This window comes from Ovis canadensis, chromosome 3, assembly GCF_042477335.2.
Source record: "Ovis canadensis isolate MfBH-ARS-UI-01 breed Bighorn chromosome 3, ARS-UI_OviCan_v2, whole genome shotgun sequence".
In the NCBI taxonomy this organism is placed as follows: Eukaryota; Metazoa; Chordata; class Mammalia; order Artiodactyla; family Bovidae; genus Ovis; species Ovis canadensis.
The window spans coordinates 20,200,132-20,216,761 of record NC_091247.1 but is presented as its reverse complement, the minus strand read 5'-3'; the positions used below and the strand labels follow the sequence as shown (position 1 = coordinate 20,216,761).

The 16,630-nt window shown below is 35.5% G+C and overlaps 1 protein-coding gene across 5 annotated transcripts in view; it reads left to right on the top strand.

Moving 5' to 3' along the window:
* Positions 1-16,630, top strand: part of ROCK2 (Rho associated coiled-coil containing protein kinase 2) — a 133,405-nt gene that overhangs the window by 91,570 nt on the left and 25,205 nt on the right. For all 5 annotated transcript variants that reach the window (XM_069582613.1, XM_069582612.1, XM_069582611.1 and 2 more), the window contains exons 12-20: positions 2,436-2,515; positions 2,678-2,726; positions 3,300-3,435; positions 3,530-3,621; positions 3,847-4,093; positions 4,485-4,591; positions 7,564-7,723; positions 9,506-9,666; positions 10,024-10,208. In XM_069582613.1, coding sequence (XP_069438714.1) covers positions 2,436-2,515; positions 2,678-2,726; positions 3,300-3,435; positions 3,530-3,621; positions 3,847-4,093; positions 4,485-4,591; positions 7,564-7,723; positions 9,506-9,666; positions 10,024-10,208 — 1,217 coding nt within the window. The remainder of the gene's footprint in view (positions 1-2,435; positions 2,516-2,677; positions 2,727-3,299; positions 3,436-3,529; positions 3,622-3,846; positions 4,094-4,484; positions 4,592-7,563; positions 7,724-9,505; positions 9,667-10,023; positions 10,209-16,630) is intronic.

Sequence of the window (16,630 nt, the reverse complement as noted above, 5' to 3'; positions counted from 1 at the left end):
TGACTCTTCTCTTTCACTTTCATCAAGAAGCTCTTTAGTTCCTTTTCACTTTCTGCCATTAGGGTGATATCATCTGCATATCTGAGGTTAATGATATTTCTCCTGGAAATCTTGATTCCAGCTTGTGCTTCATCCAGCCCGGCATTTCACATGATGTACTCTGTATATAAGTAAAATAAGCAAGGTGACAATATACAGCCTTGACATACTTCTTTCCCTATTTGGAACCAGTCTGTTGTTCCAAGTCCAGTCCTAACTGTTGCTTCTTGACCTGCATACAGATTTCTCAGGAGGCAGGTCAGGTGGTCTGATATTCCCATCTCCTTAAGACTTTTCTACAAACAAACTGACTGATCCACACAGTCAAAGGCTTTGGCGAAGTCAATAAAGCAGAAGTAGATATTTTCCTGGAACTCTCTTGCTTTTTCAGTGATCCAACAGATGTTGGCAATTTGATCTCTGGTTCCTCTGCCTTTTTAAAATCCAGCTTGAACATCTGGAAGTTCATGGTTCATGTACTGTTTAAGCCTGGCTTGGAGAATTTTGAGCATTACTTTGCTAGCGTGTGAGATGAGTGCAGTGTGCAGTAGTTTGAACCTTCTTTGGCATTGCCTTTCTTTGGGATTGGAATGAAAACTGACCTTTTCCAGTCCTGTGGCCACTGCTGAATTTCCCAAATTTGCTGGTGTATTGAGTGCAGCGCTTTCACAGCATCATCTTTTAGGGTTTGAAATAGCCTAACTGGAATTCCATCGCCTCCACTAGCTTTGTTTGTAGTGATGCTTCCTAAGGCCCACTTGACTTCACATTCCAGGATGTCTGTCTGGCTCTAGGTGAATGATCACACCATCATGGTTATCTGGGTCATGAAGATCTTTTTTGTACAGTTCTGAGTATTCTTGCCACCTCTTCTTAATATCTTCTGCTTCTGTTAAGTCTATACCGTTTCTGTCCTTTATTGTGCCCATCTTTGCATGAAATGTTCCCTTGGAATCTCTAATTTTCTTGAAGAGATCTCATCTTTCCCATTCTGTTGTTTTCCTCTTGTTTGTTTGCATTGATCACTTAGGAAGGCTTTCTTGTCTCTCCTTGCTTTTCTTTGGAAGTCTACATTCAGATGGATATATCTTTCCTTTTCTCCTTTGCCTTTCACTTTTGATACTGATATGTAACATTTTGAAATTGATATGTAACATTATATAAGTTTCAAGTATACAACATGATGATTTTACTTCTGTGCTCATTGCAAAGTGATCATTAAGAGTGTAATAGTCAACCATCACCATACACTTGACCCCATTCACTCATTTCATCTACCCCAGCCTCCTTTCCTCTGGTAATGACCAGTCTGTTCTGTCTTTTGAGTTTGTTTTTGTTTTGCTTATTTTTTCCCTTTTTTCGGTTTGTTTCCATATGAGTGATACCGTATGATTTTTGTCTTTCACTTTCTGACTTGCATTCTAATACCCTCAAGGCTCATCCATGTTGCAAATAGCTAGATTTCACTCCCCCCACCCTTTTTTTTAAATGGCTGAGTGGTTCCCAGTCTGTGTGTGTATATATATATCACATCTTGTTCATCCACTTATCTTCCAGTGGATACTTAGGTTGTTTCTATATCTTGGGTGCATATATCTTTTTGAATTAGTGTTTTCATATTCTTCATATAAAAACCCATAAGTGGAATAGCTGGATTATATGGTAATTCTGTCCTTAACTTTTGAAGAATCTTTGTATTGTTTTCCATACTGGCCTCACCAGTTTACATTCCCATCAGCAGTGCATGAAGGTTCCCTTTTCTCTACATGCTCTCCAGTATTTGATATTTTTGTCTTTTTGATGATAGCCATTCTAACAGGTGTAAGGTGATACTTCATTGTGATTTTCATTCATTTCCCTAATAATTAATCATGTTGAATGTATTTTCTTAGATCTCTTGGCTATCTGCATGCTTTCTTTGGGAAAACTGAAAGAAATTTTATTCTTATTTCTAAGAAAAGTAATATATTTTTGAGCATATTCAGTCAAATATTCCAGATATTTGTTTCAGATGTAGACCTTTTATCTTTATCTCTTTAGCACAAATGGTAACAATATTTTCATATAAATCTACAAAAGAAAAGTAGAAGATATCAATTTTTAAAAAATTTATTTATAATGAATAAGAAACTTGCTATGATAGAAGAATTCTGCGAAGATTGGAGCTTCTCATTCTTATGTTTACATAATGTGTTCATATATACACATGTGCTGTGATATAAAGCAAGAGATGGAGGATTTTTTTCTGTCAGTAAAAATCACATTAAGAAGGTACAAATGCTGTACCTATATTAAAGTCAAAAGAAAAGAGAAGAAAATTATTATTGTTTTCTTTAAGCCTCTTGCCTTTTAAATGTGCTCACACTTTATAATTATAGTTTTTAATTTTCTGACAGATTCAGAAAAAACTGTACACATTAGAAGAACACCTTAGCACTGAGATTCAAGCCAAAGAGGAACTAGAGCAGAAGTGCAAGTATGTTCTGTGGATAATTAAATGTTATATTTTAAAATGTAAATTTAAACATTTTACTAAAATGTTTAGCTACAAAGTAATTCTATGATTATTTTACAATTTATGGTAAATGTCTTTATTGTAAGAATTATTTTATTTACTGTTGCCTTTGAAATTCTTCAGATCTGTTAATACTCGCTTAGAGAAAGTGGCAAAGGAGTTAGAAGAAGAGGTAAAGTTTCTCTATGCTTTTATTTACATTTTTGTTCGTAAAAAGTTTTGATGCCTGACTTACCTATAGAGTTCACTCAGTACCATATTAATACAAATCTTGTTATATAGTAAAATACATGTTGTAGCATTGGTGAGGACTGAGACTATAGAGTAAACCATGATAATAGGCTTCATTTTGTTACTTTTTTGCAAATGAATTAATTTAGTATGTGTAGATATTTCAAGGAAAAATAATTTCAGTCATATTAATGGCATGGCTTAAAAATAGAAATTGACAATTTTTTTTTATTATTCAGACCTATAGTTTATATTAAGTAAAGGTGTTCAAAGGTGATGAAATGTTACAGAAATTTTGGCTTATAATAGTAAACAAAATACTTATGTTCTTGATTATTTAAGAATAATATGCTATTTTTAGAATATGGAAACCATTTGTAATTTTAACAAAATGGCTTTTGTTAGTTATTAGCTTTTTTAAAGGTCTCTTCTGTTTGATGTAACTGAAGTATTTTTTATTTTCATGATTTTTATACATACTTTCCTTTGATAATAACTTCAAGCATTATTTCAGATTACCTTAAGGAAAAATGTGGAATCAACATTAAGACAATTAGAAAGAGAAAAAGCACTTCTTCAGCACAAAAATGCAGAATATCAGCGGAAAGCTGATCATGAAGCAGACAAGAAGCGAAATTTGGAGAATGATGGTTTGTAGTTTAGAATACTAAATAGTTACTAAGAATAAAAGTTTGTATGTGTGTGTTGTGTTGAAGCTTACTACTTAAATGCTTTTTATCATAGTTAACAGTTTAAAAGATCAGCTTGAAGATTTGAAAAAAAGAAATCAGAACTCTCAGATATCCACTGAGAAAGTGAATCAACTCCAGAGACAAGTAGGTTGATCCCAATTTATTTACAATAAGGATTTTGAATTTTATTTATGACTGTTAGCATTTCTTTTAATTGGTAATGTTACAAAAGGGAAATCATTAAAAAGATATTTTTAGGGTTTTGCTTATTTTAAATAGTTTGCAATGGGGTAATAAATTAAAGTATTTTTATCATATATAGCTGTGTTTATTTGTTTGTTTTTTGTTTGGTTTTGAATGGAATAACAGCTGGATGAAACCAATGCTTTGCTGCGAACAGAATCTGATACTGCAGCCCGGTTAAGGAAAACACAGGCAGAAAGTTCAAAACAGATTCAGCAATTGGAATCTAACAATAGAGATCTACAAGACAAAAATTGCCTGCTGGAGACCGCCAAGTTAAAACTTGAAAAGGAATTTATCAATCTTCAGTCAGTTCTAGAATCTGAAAGGAGGGACCGAACCCATGGATCAGAGATTATTAATGATTTACAAGGTATTAAAGTAAAGTGGAGACTGCACTTAAGTTCATCTTAAAGATCTGTGATTTAGAGATAACCTTAGATAGTGGATAATGTGCTGGAGTAGTAGGTGTATGGATATACTACTCTGTTCTATAAAGTTAGGGTATTAGATACACTGTTATAAAATTTTATGAATGAAGGATTTACTTTCAAATAGTATGAAGTATTTTAAGTAACAAGCCACTTCTGAAAGCAGTAGATTGGATTCCAGTTGAATTAACTCTGAAGCACTATACCAACAATTATAAAATTTCTGCTCATAAATAACAGCTTTAAGGTATGAGGTGAATTCTGAATTTTTTACTCTAAATTTAATTTGTATTATATATGAATTTATTGTTTTTTAAAATGTTGCAATTTTAGGTAGAATATCTGGCCTAGAAGAAGATGTCAAGAATGGTAAAATCTTACTAGCAAAAGTAGAGCTGGAGAAGAGACAACTACAGGAGAGATTTACTGATTTGGAAAAGGTAAAACATGTTAAGTTTTATATTTGTGTAAGAAGATGGCTGTAGAGTTTTGAGTTGAAAAACTTATTCTAAAATAAAGAAAATGAGTAACTGAGATATTTCCAGCACTCATGTACTTTCTTATATTGTTACATACATTGAGGATACTTTAAGGCTTACCGTAACACTACACAAGCAGCCCTTAGCATGTCAGTTGCTTATGAAGGGAGAACTTTCCTAGGGTGTGTTATGACGATGCTTCTCCCTAGACATCCCAGGAAAACTCAAATTTTTATGTACATTATATCTTCAAAATGGTGTAAAATTATCATGACTTTTCATGTAGAAGTTTACCAAAAAGTGCTATAAGCAGGGATAATTTCTAAGCTCTGTGTAGATAATATTTTGTTTTCATTCATTTAAGTATTTAGTGTATCGTATGTGTTAGAAATATCAGGATGCAGTTCTTGCCCTTAACAACCTCGCATCTAGTAGGTAATTTCTAAAGTAAAGTACACAGATAATTCTAATGCAGTGTGGTGGACTGCAAGGAGATCCAACCAGTCCATTCTGAAGGAGATCAGTCCTGGGTGTTCTTTGGAAGGACTGATGCTGAAGCTGAAACTCCAGTACTTTGGCCAGCTGATGTGAAGAGCTGACTCATTGGAAAAGACTCTGATGCTGGGAGGGATTGGGGGCAGGAGGAGAAGGGGACGACCGAGGATGAGATGGCTGGATGGCATCACAGACTCGATGGATGTGAGTCTGAGTGAATTCCGGGAGTTGGTGATGGACAGGGAGGCCTGGCGTGCTGCGATTCATGGGGTCGCAAAGAGTTGGACATGACTGAGTGACTGAACTGAACTGACTGAAGTAGAATGATAGAGATACAGGCAGGGTATCTTGGGTACACAGAATGAATCCCTAATCTGACAAGGCAGCATTGGCTGATGAAGTAAAGGTGCGTTATGATCTGGGGAGGACATCATGAGCGAAGGCACAGAGGATAGAAAATAAAAAAGTCATAGTTTAGAAATAAAGAGTAAAGGTCAAGAAATTTTAATCTTTTAAGGGGAAGACAGTGAATATTTTAAAAGTTGCAGGCCATATGGTCTCTACTTCAGTAAAGGAAATGGGCATGGCTATGATCTAATGAAATTTTACAAAAACAGACATCAGGCTAAAATTGGCCATGCAAAATGTTGAATACTCTATTAAGAAACTTAGTTGCTCTAAGAAATGGACTAACCACTGAAGGGCTTTTAAGTTGGGTGATTTTATTAGTGATTCATTTAAGATATATTATTACGTACCATGTGAAAACTAGGTTTGAGGAAGATTAATAGGTAGGTAGATTAATCAGAGGCTTTTTCAGGTAAAGTAACTCAGATAATGGAGACTTAACTAGTACAGTAGTTCAAAGGATGGAAAATAGGAATGAATCAGAAATATTTGAAGGAGGAGTATTTGGGAACACTTAGTGATTGATTAAATGTAGCATGTGAATAGTACTTAAGAGTGAGTTTTGAGTTCCTAGTTTGTGACAAAAATCTATAGTAGTGCCTTTAATTAATAAAGAATAAAGGAGAAATAGAGAAGACAGTGATAAATCCATTTTAGTCTTGAGGTGCTGGTGAGACAACCAAATTAGGTTGTCTACAGAGAAGTAAGCTATGGTAGTAGCAGCTAGAAATATTTGATCATCATTGATATTGAAGTAGCTCAAACTATGCAAATGAAAGAACCCATCTGGAAAGAGATTGCTTAGACCTGTGGTTTTTCAAAGCAAACTACTTTGTTGATAGATTGTGTAGTTTGAAAAAAATTATTTTCATTATTGAAAAAAAAAGGTCTGTATTTATGATATAAACTATAGGAAACAAAGAATTAGAAAATCTCTTGAGGATATATAGAAAATTAACTTCTATTAATGGTTCTCAACTTAAAACATGTTTTCCATGTGGAAAATAAAGATGAGTAGTAGAGGATCCTGAGTTTTATTTCCCCCCGCCCAAAGGCCTAGCAAAGGAAAATGTTCAGTTCAGTTCAGTCACTCAGTTGTGTCTGACTCTTTGCGACCCCCATGAATCGCAGCACGCCAGGCCTCCCTGTCCATCACCAACTCCCAGAGTTCACTCAGACTCACGTCCATCGAGTCGGTGACGCCATCCAGCCATCTCATCCTCTGTCGTCCCCTTCCCCTCCTGCCCCCAATCCCTTCCAGCATCAGAGTCTTTTCCAATGAGTCAACTCTTCACATGAGGTGGCCAAAGTACTGAAGTTTCAGCTTTAGCATCATTCCCTCCAAAGAAATCCCAGGGCTGATCTCCTTTAGAATGGACTGGTTGGATCTCCTTGCAGTCCGAGGGACTCTCAAGTGTCTTCTCCAACACCACAGTTCAAAAGCATAAATTCTTCGGTATTCAGCCTTCTTCACAGTCCAACTCTCACATCCATACATGACCATAGGAAAAACCATAGCCCTGACTAGACGGACCTTAGTCAGCAAAGTAATAGGTATGGTTTAAAAGTTTGAGAAATAATACAGAGGAGGAGAAGCATTATGGCTAAAGAATGCTACCTACAGAGAACACCCAATATTTAAGAGGTGGCTGGGAGAAAACTTCACACACAGCAGAAAAGATGAGAGAAGGGTGGGGAAAGCCAAGTGAGGTCAAGTATATCAAGGAAATAGTTTCAAGGGCAACAGTGAGTTCAAATGAAAAATGATTGAAAGGGTTGTTGAATTTGATAATTGAGGTATCATACATTCATCACTTTATTGAGTTCAAGTAATCACAGTGAAGATCTCGAAACAGTAGTGGAGATACGGGCGATAAGTACATTGGGAAGCAAACAGGTGGAACAGCACATAGGGTACTTTCACAAGATTGGAGGGAACATGTTAAACGTTGTTAGTAAACCTGTAAAGAAATTTTTGAAATTTTGAGCCAGTCTGTTTGGTTGATGGCTACCATTTAAATCTTTAATAGGAAAAGAACAACATGGAAATAGATATGACATACCAACTAAAAGTTATACAGCAAAGTTTAGAACAAGAAGAAACTGAACATAAGGCTACAAAAGCACGGCTTGCAGACAAAAACAAAATTTATGAATCCATTGAAGAAGCCAAATCAGAAGCCATGAAAGGTATGCATTTTCATAAGAGGATTTTCAGCAATATTTTACAGAATTGATTCTGTATTCAATTCTGATTTTGGAAAATATTTTTAAAAACTATTAGGAAAGCTTTACATATATATATTTATGTGTGTGTATATATATATATATATATATATATATATATATATATTTTTTTTTTTTTTCCTTTAAGGCCATGACCATTTCTAGGATAGTAAGGCTCAAATGCAAAATTGCTCAACCAAATTTTTAGATCAGAGAGAAATGAATATTTCAGTGGTATCAATAGTGGCAGGCATATAGTGTGTAGTTTTAGATATATCTGTTCAGATTTGGGGGATATGCTCTTTTTATAATTAGGTTGACATTTCAGCAGCTCATGTTACAAAATTCTTTCCTAAAGTTGATTGAGTATTTTGAAATTTGGCATGATGAAGATACTAGCTATATTTGGTCAGAGCCACAGAAAGCTAATAAATGTAGGGTAAGATAACAAAGTTGACTTTTCCACAAACCAAGCCTGTTATCTTGGAATTGTCTTTTAGGTTATATCTTGTTTTTTCCAAACTGACTGTTTATATATGATGGATTTGAAGTTCCAAAAGAAATCAATAAAGTATTCTTGTCAAAGATTTGTAAAACTCTTAAACAGAAATTTCATTTCATATTAAACCATAAAATTTATTAATAACTTCACAAAAAAACAGCCTTTTAATTATTGAGTGTAGTTAAAATTGGAGAGGTTTTTTTGGTCAAAAGCAGTTTAGTTTAAGACATTGATTTAAGATAATAAAAGATGAAATGAGTGCTATATTTAGAAAGACTTAGAAGAAAGTTAGTGGGACAAGACAAGAGTTGAATTTCTTTTGAGATCATAATTTAGGTGCTATAAATGCAAACATTTTTCACATTTGTAACACACATGTAATTACCACCCAAGACAAGATAGAGAATCTATATTCTCCTCATCTCAATGAGTTCACTCATGCCTCTTTCTGTTCTCTAGGCCCACATTCCAGTGATTAATTTTTTAAATGAGTACATTTGTTTATAAGTTGTTCTCAGAACTGTTGAAAATGAACCAATTTAGCATAGTAACAACTGTCTTTTTTTTTCAAATTTCTTTTTACAACTCTAACATACAGATGACTTTCATATTTTGCATGATTGCACACAACTTAAATTTTGTAGATGGTACTCATATATGGTATAAAACCTTTGGTCTTTCTACTGCATGTCATTGCCTCCTTTGAGTAAGAGTGTGGCTTACCAGTGAATTACTAGCTATGTGATCTTGTGTAGTTACTTACCCTTTTATGCCTAGTTTCCTATAAAGGGACAGTTCCCGTATTTGGTTGTGAAAAACAGGTACATTGATACATGAAAAGTGCCTAGAAATGCTAGCTGTTTTCAGTAATATATGAAAAATGTTTCTTTTTTCCATACTTTTGAAGCTAGTTCATTGAAAACTGAAAGTTCATAACGTTTAAATTTTACCTAATATAACTTTGCAGTAGGTGATAAAGGCAGAATTATTTTGCTTTCATTAAAATGAATATAATATTACAGAGTGTGGTAGATTTTTACACCCTGCAAATATAACACTTAATTTTTAAGCATGAAATTGTTGATATTTCAGTTGTGTTAAGAGGAGTAATGAAAATGTTAAATTGGAAATTAAAAAAGTTTTTGAGGCAACATCATTTATTGCAGTTTTTATTAGCACTGTGTCATGTATTTGATAAGCTTTTTTTGTTTGGTTCATGATTATGTCTATTTTTGTGGCAATAGAAATGGAGAAAAAGCTCTTGGAGGAAAGAACTTTAAAACAGAAAGTAGAGAACTTGTTGCTGGAGGCTGAGAAAAGATGCTCTATATTAGACTGTGACCTCAAACAGTCACAGCAGAAAATAAATGAACTCCTCAAACAGAAAGATGTGCTAAATGAGGATGTAAGTGTGCAGCTTACTGTGTAATGACCTATTTAATTAATTAATAATAAACTAGGTTTATTTGTAGAGGTTCAATGATGGTTTTACAATTAAAATTTTTTTCTTGTAAAATAATATTCTGTACTTTTTAAATTGTACCAGATTTGGGTGATATACTAAATGAATCATAATTAAAATTTCTTTGAAGACTATATTTTATTTAAAAAATATATTATTATGGAAAATCCAAAAAATACTGTGAAATGAATTAACTGTTTAAGGGGGAAAAGTCTGTTTTATGTCATTATATTTACTGCCAGCTTCATTGATGAAAAAATCAAAATAATTTGCTTACATACCAATAACACTGTTTTTTAGGTTAGAAACTTGACATTAAAAATAGAACAGGAAACTCAGAAGCGCTGCCTTACACAAAATGACTTGAAGATGCAAACACAGCAGGTTAATACACTAAAAATGTCAGAAAAGCAGTTAAAGCAAGAGAATAATCATCTCCTAGAAATGAAAATGAGCTTGGAAAAACAGAATGCTGAACTTCGAAAGTAAGTTAATTGTTTGAGACAAAGACTTATTAATATGCAGAGCTATCTCCATGTATATTATCTTAATTTTTACTTATCTGGGAATTTTCTTCTGACTCCTTTGTTTTCTTGAACACATTTTTCTCTTCTTTCTGTTTAAATGATGTGTTGAGTGCCACTGTTGTCATTCAAAAAGATTTTATTTGCTTCCTCAACAATTTTTACTACTGCCACATTATGATATAATGGTATATTGTTTGTGCTGAAGAAGAAAAGGTCTGGGGTTTGCACTCCACACTCTTAAGATTCCTCCTGAGGACTGTCTCGCAAACAAAAGTGTCTTTTGTTTGTTCCTTTAGTTTCTGGGACTTGGAAATGTTTGACTGTTACGCAAACACCATATAAATTTTTAAATCATTTTTTAGGATACACTCTTATGCTATATCTCTGAGTCAGGAAGATCCCCTAGAGTAGGAAATGGCAACCCAGTCCAGTATTCTTGCCTGGAGAATTCTGTGGACAGAGGAGCCTGGCGGATTACAATCCGTGAGGGTCACAAAGAGTCAGACACAACTGAGCAACACACTTTCTCTAGTGCTATATTTAATTTACTTAGAAAACATTGTTAAAATACTTTAAATTAAAGTATATAGTAAATATACTGTTAAAAATTGCCCCATTTAGTCATTAGTAGTATGATTAGTACTGATCAAAGATTCTAGGAAATACCACTTCCATTAAACATGAACCTGATGTAAAAAGGAAAGACAGAATAGGAAGGAGCTCTTGAAGGTTAAATTATTGCCAATGTAAATTTATTAGAAGAGTTTGAAGAAAAAAAATTTGTTTTTAATTTCACAAAATATAGAACAAGAAGAAATGACATACAATATATGAGAGAAAAGCTAAGACACACACCAGCTTATTCTAAGAGTTCTAGCACCAGACAAGGAATTCCAGAGAATCTTAGGGAAGGAAGTTACTAAAGAAATAATAGAAAAGAATTTCTCATAGCTGGAAAAGAAGTCTTTATATTGAAAAGACCAGCAAAGATACTTGAGAGAAGACTCACATTTAGACATGTTCTTATGAAATCTCAAAAATAAAAGAGAATGGAATTGTTGCAGTTCTTATCTCCAGCTGGGGAGGTTGTGGTTTGTGGTTGATGCAATAGGAAATGAATGGAGGCTTGATTATGTCACTTAGACCAGTGATATAACTGTGTTAGGGGTTGGGGAGAGGTTAGGGGTGGTAAGAGCTAAATTCTCACATATGGCAGCAGGGAATTGGAAACGTATGTCAAGGAATAAGCTGAGATGTGGTGGGAACCCCAAAAGAACAATAAAAGGAAATGAAACAAAGTGATTTCCTCTAGGGAAATAGGATTGTCATGTGGATGGTTATGGATAAGGAGACTGACATTTCATAATTTTTTTCTGTGCTAGTCTGTACTATCTTAACTGTAACCATGTGCATATTATATAATTACTTTCTGAAAAATAGCTTTTATTAAATACCTAATAAATGTTGGGTTTTAAAAGTTACATATAATGAACAGTGGCACTTCAAAAAGATCATGATATTAATATTACACTGGAGTTTGCTGCACGTGAGCCTAGCTAGTAATGATTTAAAATTTTTAAAACTTGCTGTTTCATATGTTATTAGCATCTTTCACATCTTTGGCTCAGAGAAATAAGAATCATACTTTTTAAAATAATACACTGATTAATAATAAAATATAGAATTAACACAGTGAAGTGACATCTGGTGATAATTTCCTATTTATTCAGAAGTTGAAGGACCAGTGAGTAAACAAAGTGATCAGATTATATTAAATTAGAATAAGGATGAAAGTTCTCTAAATAATATTAAATTGAAATTGAAGTGCTGTGATTAAATCAATTAATCTCTCTGAGTTTTCTTGCTTTAAACACTTTTATTTATGGATTTATTTGGCCATTCAGCCTGTGGGATCTTAGTTTCCCAACCAGGAATAGAACCCATGGCCCCTGCAGTGAAAGTGCGGAGTCTCAATCACTGAACTGCCAGGGAAGTCCACCTATATACATTTTTAAAATGTCCAACTGGTAGTAAAATATTTTCTCATTTTAAAATATTTAGATCTATATTAAAAGATAAAGAGAAAACAAATATAAGGTCTCCTTTATGAACAGTATGAAAAGGCAAAAAGATAGGACACTGAAAGATGAACTCCCCAGGTCGGTAGGTCCCCAATATGCTACTGGAGATAAGTGGAGAAATAACTCCAGAAAGAATGAAGGGATGGAGGCAAAGCAAAAACAATACCCAGTTGTGAATGGGACTGGTGATGGAAGCAGGGTTCGATGCTATAGAGAGCAATATTGAATAGGAACCTGGAATGTTAGGTCCATGAATCAAGGCAAATTGGAAGTGGCCAAACAGGAGATGGCAAGAGTGAACATCAACATTCTGGGAATCAGCAAACTAAAATGGACTGGAATTGGTGAATTTAACTCAGATGACCATTATATCTACTATTGTGGGCAGGAAGCCCTTAGAAGAAATGGAGTAGCCATCATAGTCAACAAAAGAGTCCAAAATGCGATACTTGGATGCAGTCTCAAAAATGACAGAATGACCTCTGTTTGTTTCCAAGGCAAACCATTCAATATCTCAGTAATCCAAGCCTATGCCCCGACCAGGAACACTGAAGAAGCTGAAGTTGAACAGGTCCATGAAGACCTACAAGACCTTCTAAAACACCCAAAAAAGATGTCCTTTTCATTATAGGGGACTGGAATGCAAAAGTAGGAAGTTAAGAAACACCTGGAGTAACAGGCAAATTTGGCCTTGGGGTACAGAATGAAGCAAGGCAAAGGCTAAAAGAGTTCTGCCAAGAGAACGCACTGGTCATAGCAAACACCCTCTTCCAACAACACAAGAGGAGACTCTACACATGGACATCAACAGATGGTCAACACCAAAATCCGATTGATTCTATTCTTTGCAGCCAAAGATGGAGCACCTCTATACAGTCAACAAAAACAAGATGGGGAGCTGACTGTGGCTCATATATGAATTCCTTATTGTCAAATGCAGACTAAAATTGAAGAAAGTGGAGAAAACCACTAGACTATTCAGGTATGACCTAAATCAAATCCCTTATGACTATACAGTGGAAGTGAGAAATAGATTTAAGGGACTAGATCTGATAGACAGAGTGCCTGATGAACTATGCATGGAGGTTTGTGACATTGTACAGGAGACAGGAATCAAGACCATACCCAAGAAAAGCAAAATGGTTGTCTGAGGAGGCCTTACAAATATCTGTGAAAAGAAGGGAAAGTGAAGTCGCTCAATTGTGTCTGACTCTTTGTGACCCCATGGTCTGTAGCCTACCAGGCTCCTCTGTCCATGGGATTTTCCAGGCAATAGTACTAGAGTGGATTGCCATTTCCTTCTCCAGGGGATCTTCGCCACCCAGGGATCGAACCCGGGTCTCCTGCATTGTAGACAGACGCTTTACCATCTGAGCCACCAGGGAAGTCACCGAAAAGAAGGGAAGTGAAAAGCAAAGGAGAAAAGGAAAGGTATACCCATTTGAATGCAGAGTTCCAAAGAATAGCAAAGCGAGATAAGAAAGCCTTCCTCAGTAACCAGTGCAAAGAAATAGAGGAAAACAATAGAATGGGAAAGACTAGAGATCTCTTCAAGAGAATTAGAGATACCAAGGGAACATTTCATGCAAAGATGGGCTCAATAAAGAACAGAAATGGTAGGGACCTAACAGAAGCAGAAGATATTAAGAAGAGGTGGCAAGAATACCAAGAAGAACTATACAAAAAAGATCTTTAAGACCCAGACAGTCATGATGGTGTGATCACTAAACTAGAGCCAGACATCCTGGAATGTAAAGTCAAGTGGGCCTTAGGAAGCATCACTATGAACAAAGCTAGTGGAGGTGATGGAATTCCAGTTGAGCTATTTCAAATCCTGAAAGATGATGCTGTGAAAGTGCTGCACTCAATATGCCAGCGAATGTGGAAAACTCAGCAGTGGCCTCAGGACTGGAAAAGGTCAGTTTTCATTCCAATCCCAAAGAAAGGCAATGCCAAAGAATGCTCAGACTATTGCACAATTGCAGTCATCTCACACACTAGTAATGTAATGCTTAAAATTCTCCAAGCCAGGCTTCAGCAATACATGAACTGTGAACTTCCAGATGTTCAAGCTGGTTTTAGAAAAGGCAGAGGAACCAGAGATCAAATTGCCAACATCTGCTGGATCATCAAAAAAGCAAGAGAGTTCCAGAAAAACATCTTATTTCTGCTTTGTTGACTATACCAAAGCCTTTGACTGTATGGATCACAATGAATTGTGGAAAATTCTGAAAGAGATGGGAATACCAGACCACCTGACCTGCCTTTTGAGAAACCTGTATGCAGGTCAGGGAGCAACAGTTAGAACTGGACATGGAACAACAGACTGATTCCAGATAGGAAAAGGAGTCCGTCAAGGCTGTATATTGTCACCGTGCTTATTTAACTTCTATGCAGAGTACATCATGAGAAACGCTGCGCTGGAGGAAACACAAGCTGGAATCAAGACTGATGGGAGAAATATCAATAACCTCAGATATGCAGATGACACCACCCTTATGGCAGAAAGTGAAGAAGAACTAAAGAGCCTCTTGATGAAAGTGAAAGAGGAGAGTGAAAAAGTTGGCTTAGAGCTCATCATTCAGAAAACTAAGATCATGGCATCTGGTCCCATCACTTCATGGCAAATAGATGGGGAAACAGTGGCTGACTTTATTTTTGGGGGCTCCAAAATCACTGCAGATGGTGATTGCAGCCATGAAATTAAAAGACGCTTATTCCTTGGAAGGAAAGTTATGACCAACCTAGACAGCATAGAAAAAAAGCAGAGATATTACTTTGCCAACAAATGTCAATCTAGTCAAGGCTATGGTTTTTCCACTGGTCATGTATGGATGTGAGAGTTGGACTGTGAAGAAAGCTGAGTGCTGAAGAATTGATGCTTTTGAACTGTGGTGTTGGAAAACACTCTTGAGAGTCCCTTGGACTGCAAGGAGATCCAACCAGTCCATTCTAAAGGAGATCAGTCCTAGGTGTTGGTTGGAAGGACTGATGTTGAAGCTGAAACTCCAGTCCTTTGGCCACCTCATTTGAAGAGCTGACTCATTTGAAAAGACCCTGATGCTGGGAAAGATTGAGGGCAGGAGGAGAAGGGGATGACAGACGATGAGATGGTTAGATGGCATCACCGACTCGATGGACATGGTTTTGGGTGGACTCCGGAAGTTGGTGATGGGCAGAGAGTCCTGGGATGCTTCAGTTCATGGGGTCGCAAAGAGTCAGACATGACTGAGCGACTGAACTGTACTGAACTTATAAATACAGACATGGTTAATCTCTCAAGAAGTAATATATCTTAATAGTCTTAATATATCCTTCCATACCTTTTTCTGTGCCTGTACCTGTACATGTGTACTATATTTATAGGGTTGAGTTTTGTAGAATTTTACTTGTGTTTTTTTTTTGTTTTGTTTTTTAATTGTATCATGTGTTCTCCAACTTGTTTTCTCTCTTCTTAGCTTTGAAATAACTTGAAATAACTATTATATATATATATATGATTTTGTTTTTTTGACAAGCCTAGACTTTTATTTCAGCCCAACATCTTAAAAGTGTTACTAGGTTTGTTTTTTATTTAACTTTTCTCTTTACTGAGGGTTAAGATATATATAGAAAAAGTATACAAATGATAAATGTAGAACGCTGAATTTTTACAAAGTGTTCAAATCTGTGCAGTTACCATTTTGTTGTTGTTTGCTAAGTCATGTCCAACTCTTTTGCAACCCATGGACTGTAGCCCATCAGGCTCCTCTGTCCATGGGATTTTCCAAGCAAGAATAACTGGAATGGGTTGCCATTTCCTTCTCCAGGGGATCTTCCCAAGCCAGGGATCAAACTCGTGTTTCCTGCATTACTGGTGGATTCTTTACCACTGAGCCACCAGAAATCTGTGCAGTTACTATTTACATTTAGATATAAAAACATGTACTCTTAACCTCCCTGCAGGGCCCCTCCCAGTCGTTTCTACACTCATTCTAAGAAAATCGATTTTCAGGTGATCTTTAATTGTACTACATGGTTGGCATAAATGGCTGATCACAATGCATGTCTGCGAATATAATTCAGTGTTATTAGTTTAATATAGCACTATTTGGTCTCTGAATCCCTTATACTCTTAAAAAAATTATTGAGGGCCCCAAAGAGTTTTTGTTTATGTGAATTTTATCTAATGTTGTTTATTGTGTTGGAAATGGAAACTGAGAAAATTTAAAAACACAGGAGCATACATGCACACGTTTCATTAGCTGTTGGAATAATAAAATCCTCATATGTCATGCAGCCTCATGAAAGTGTATATAT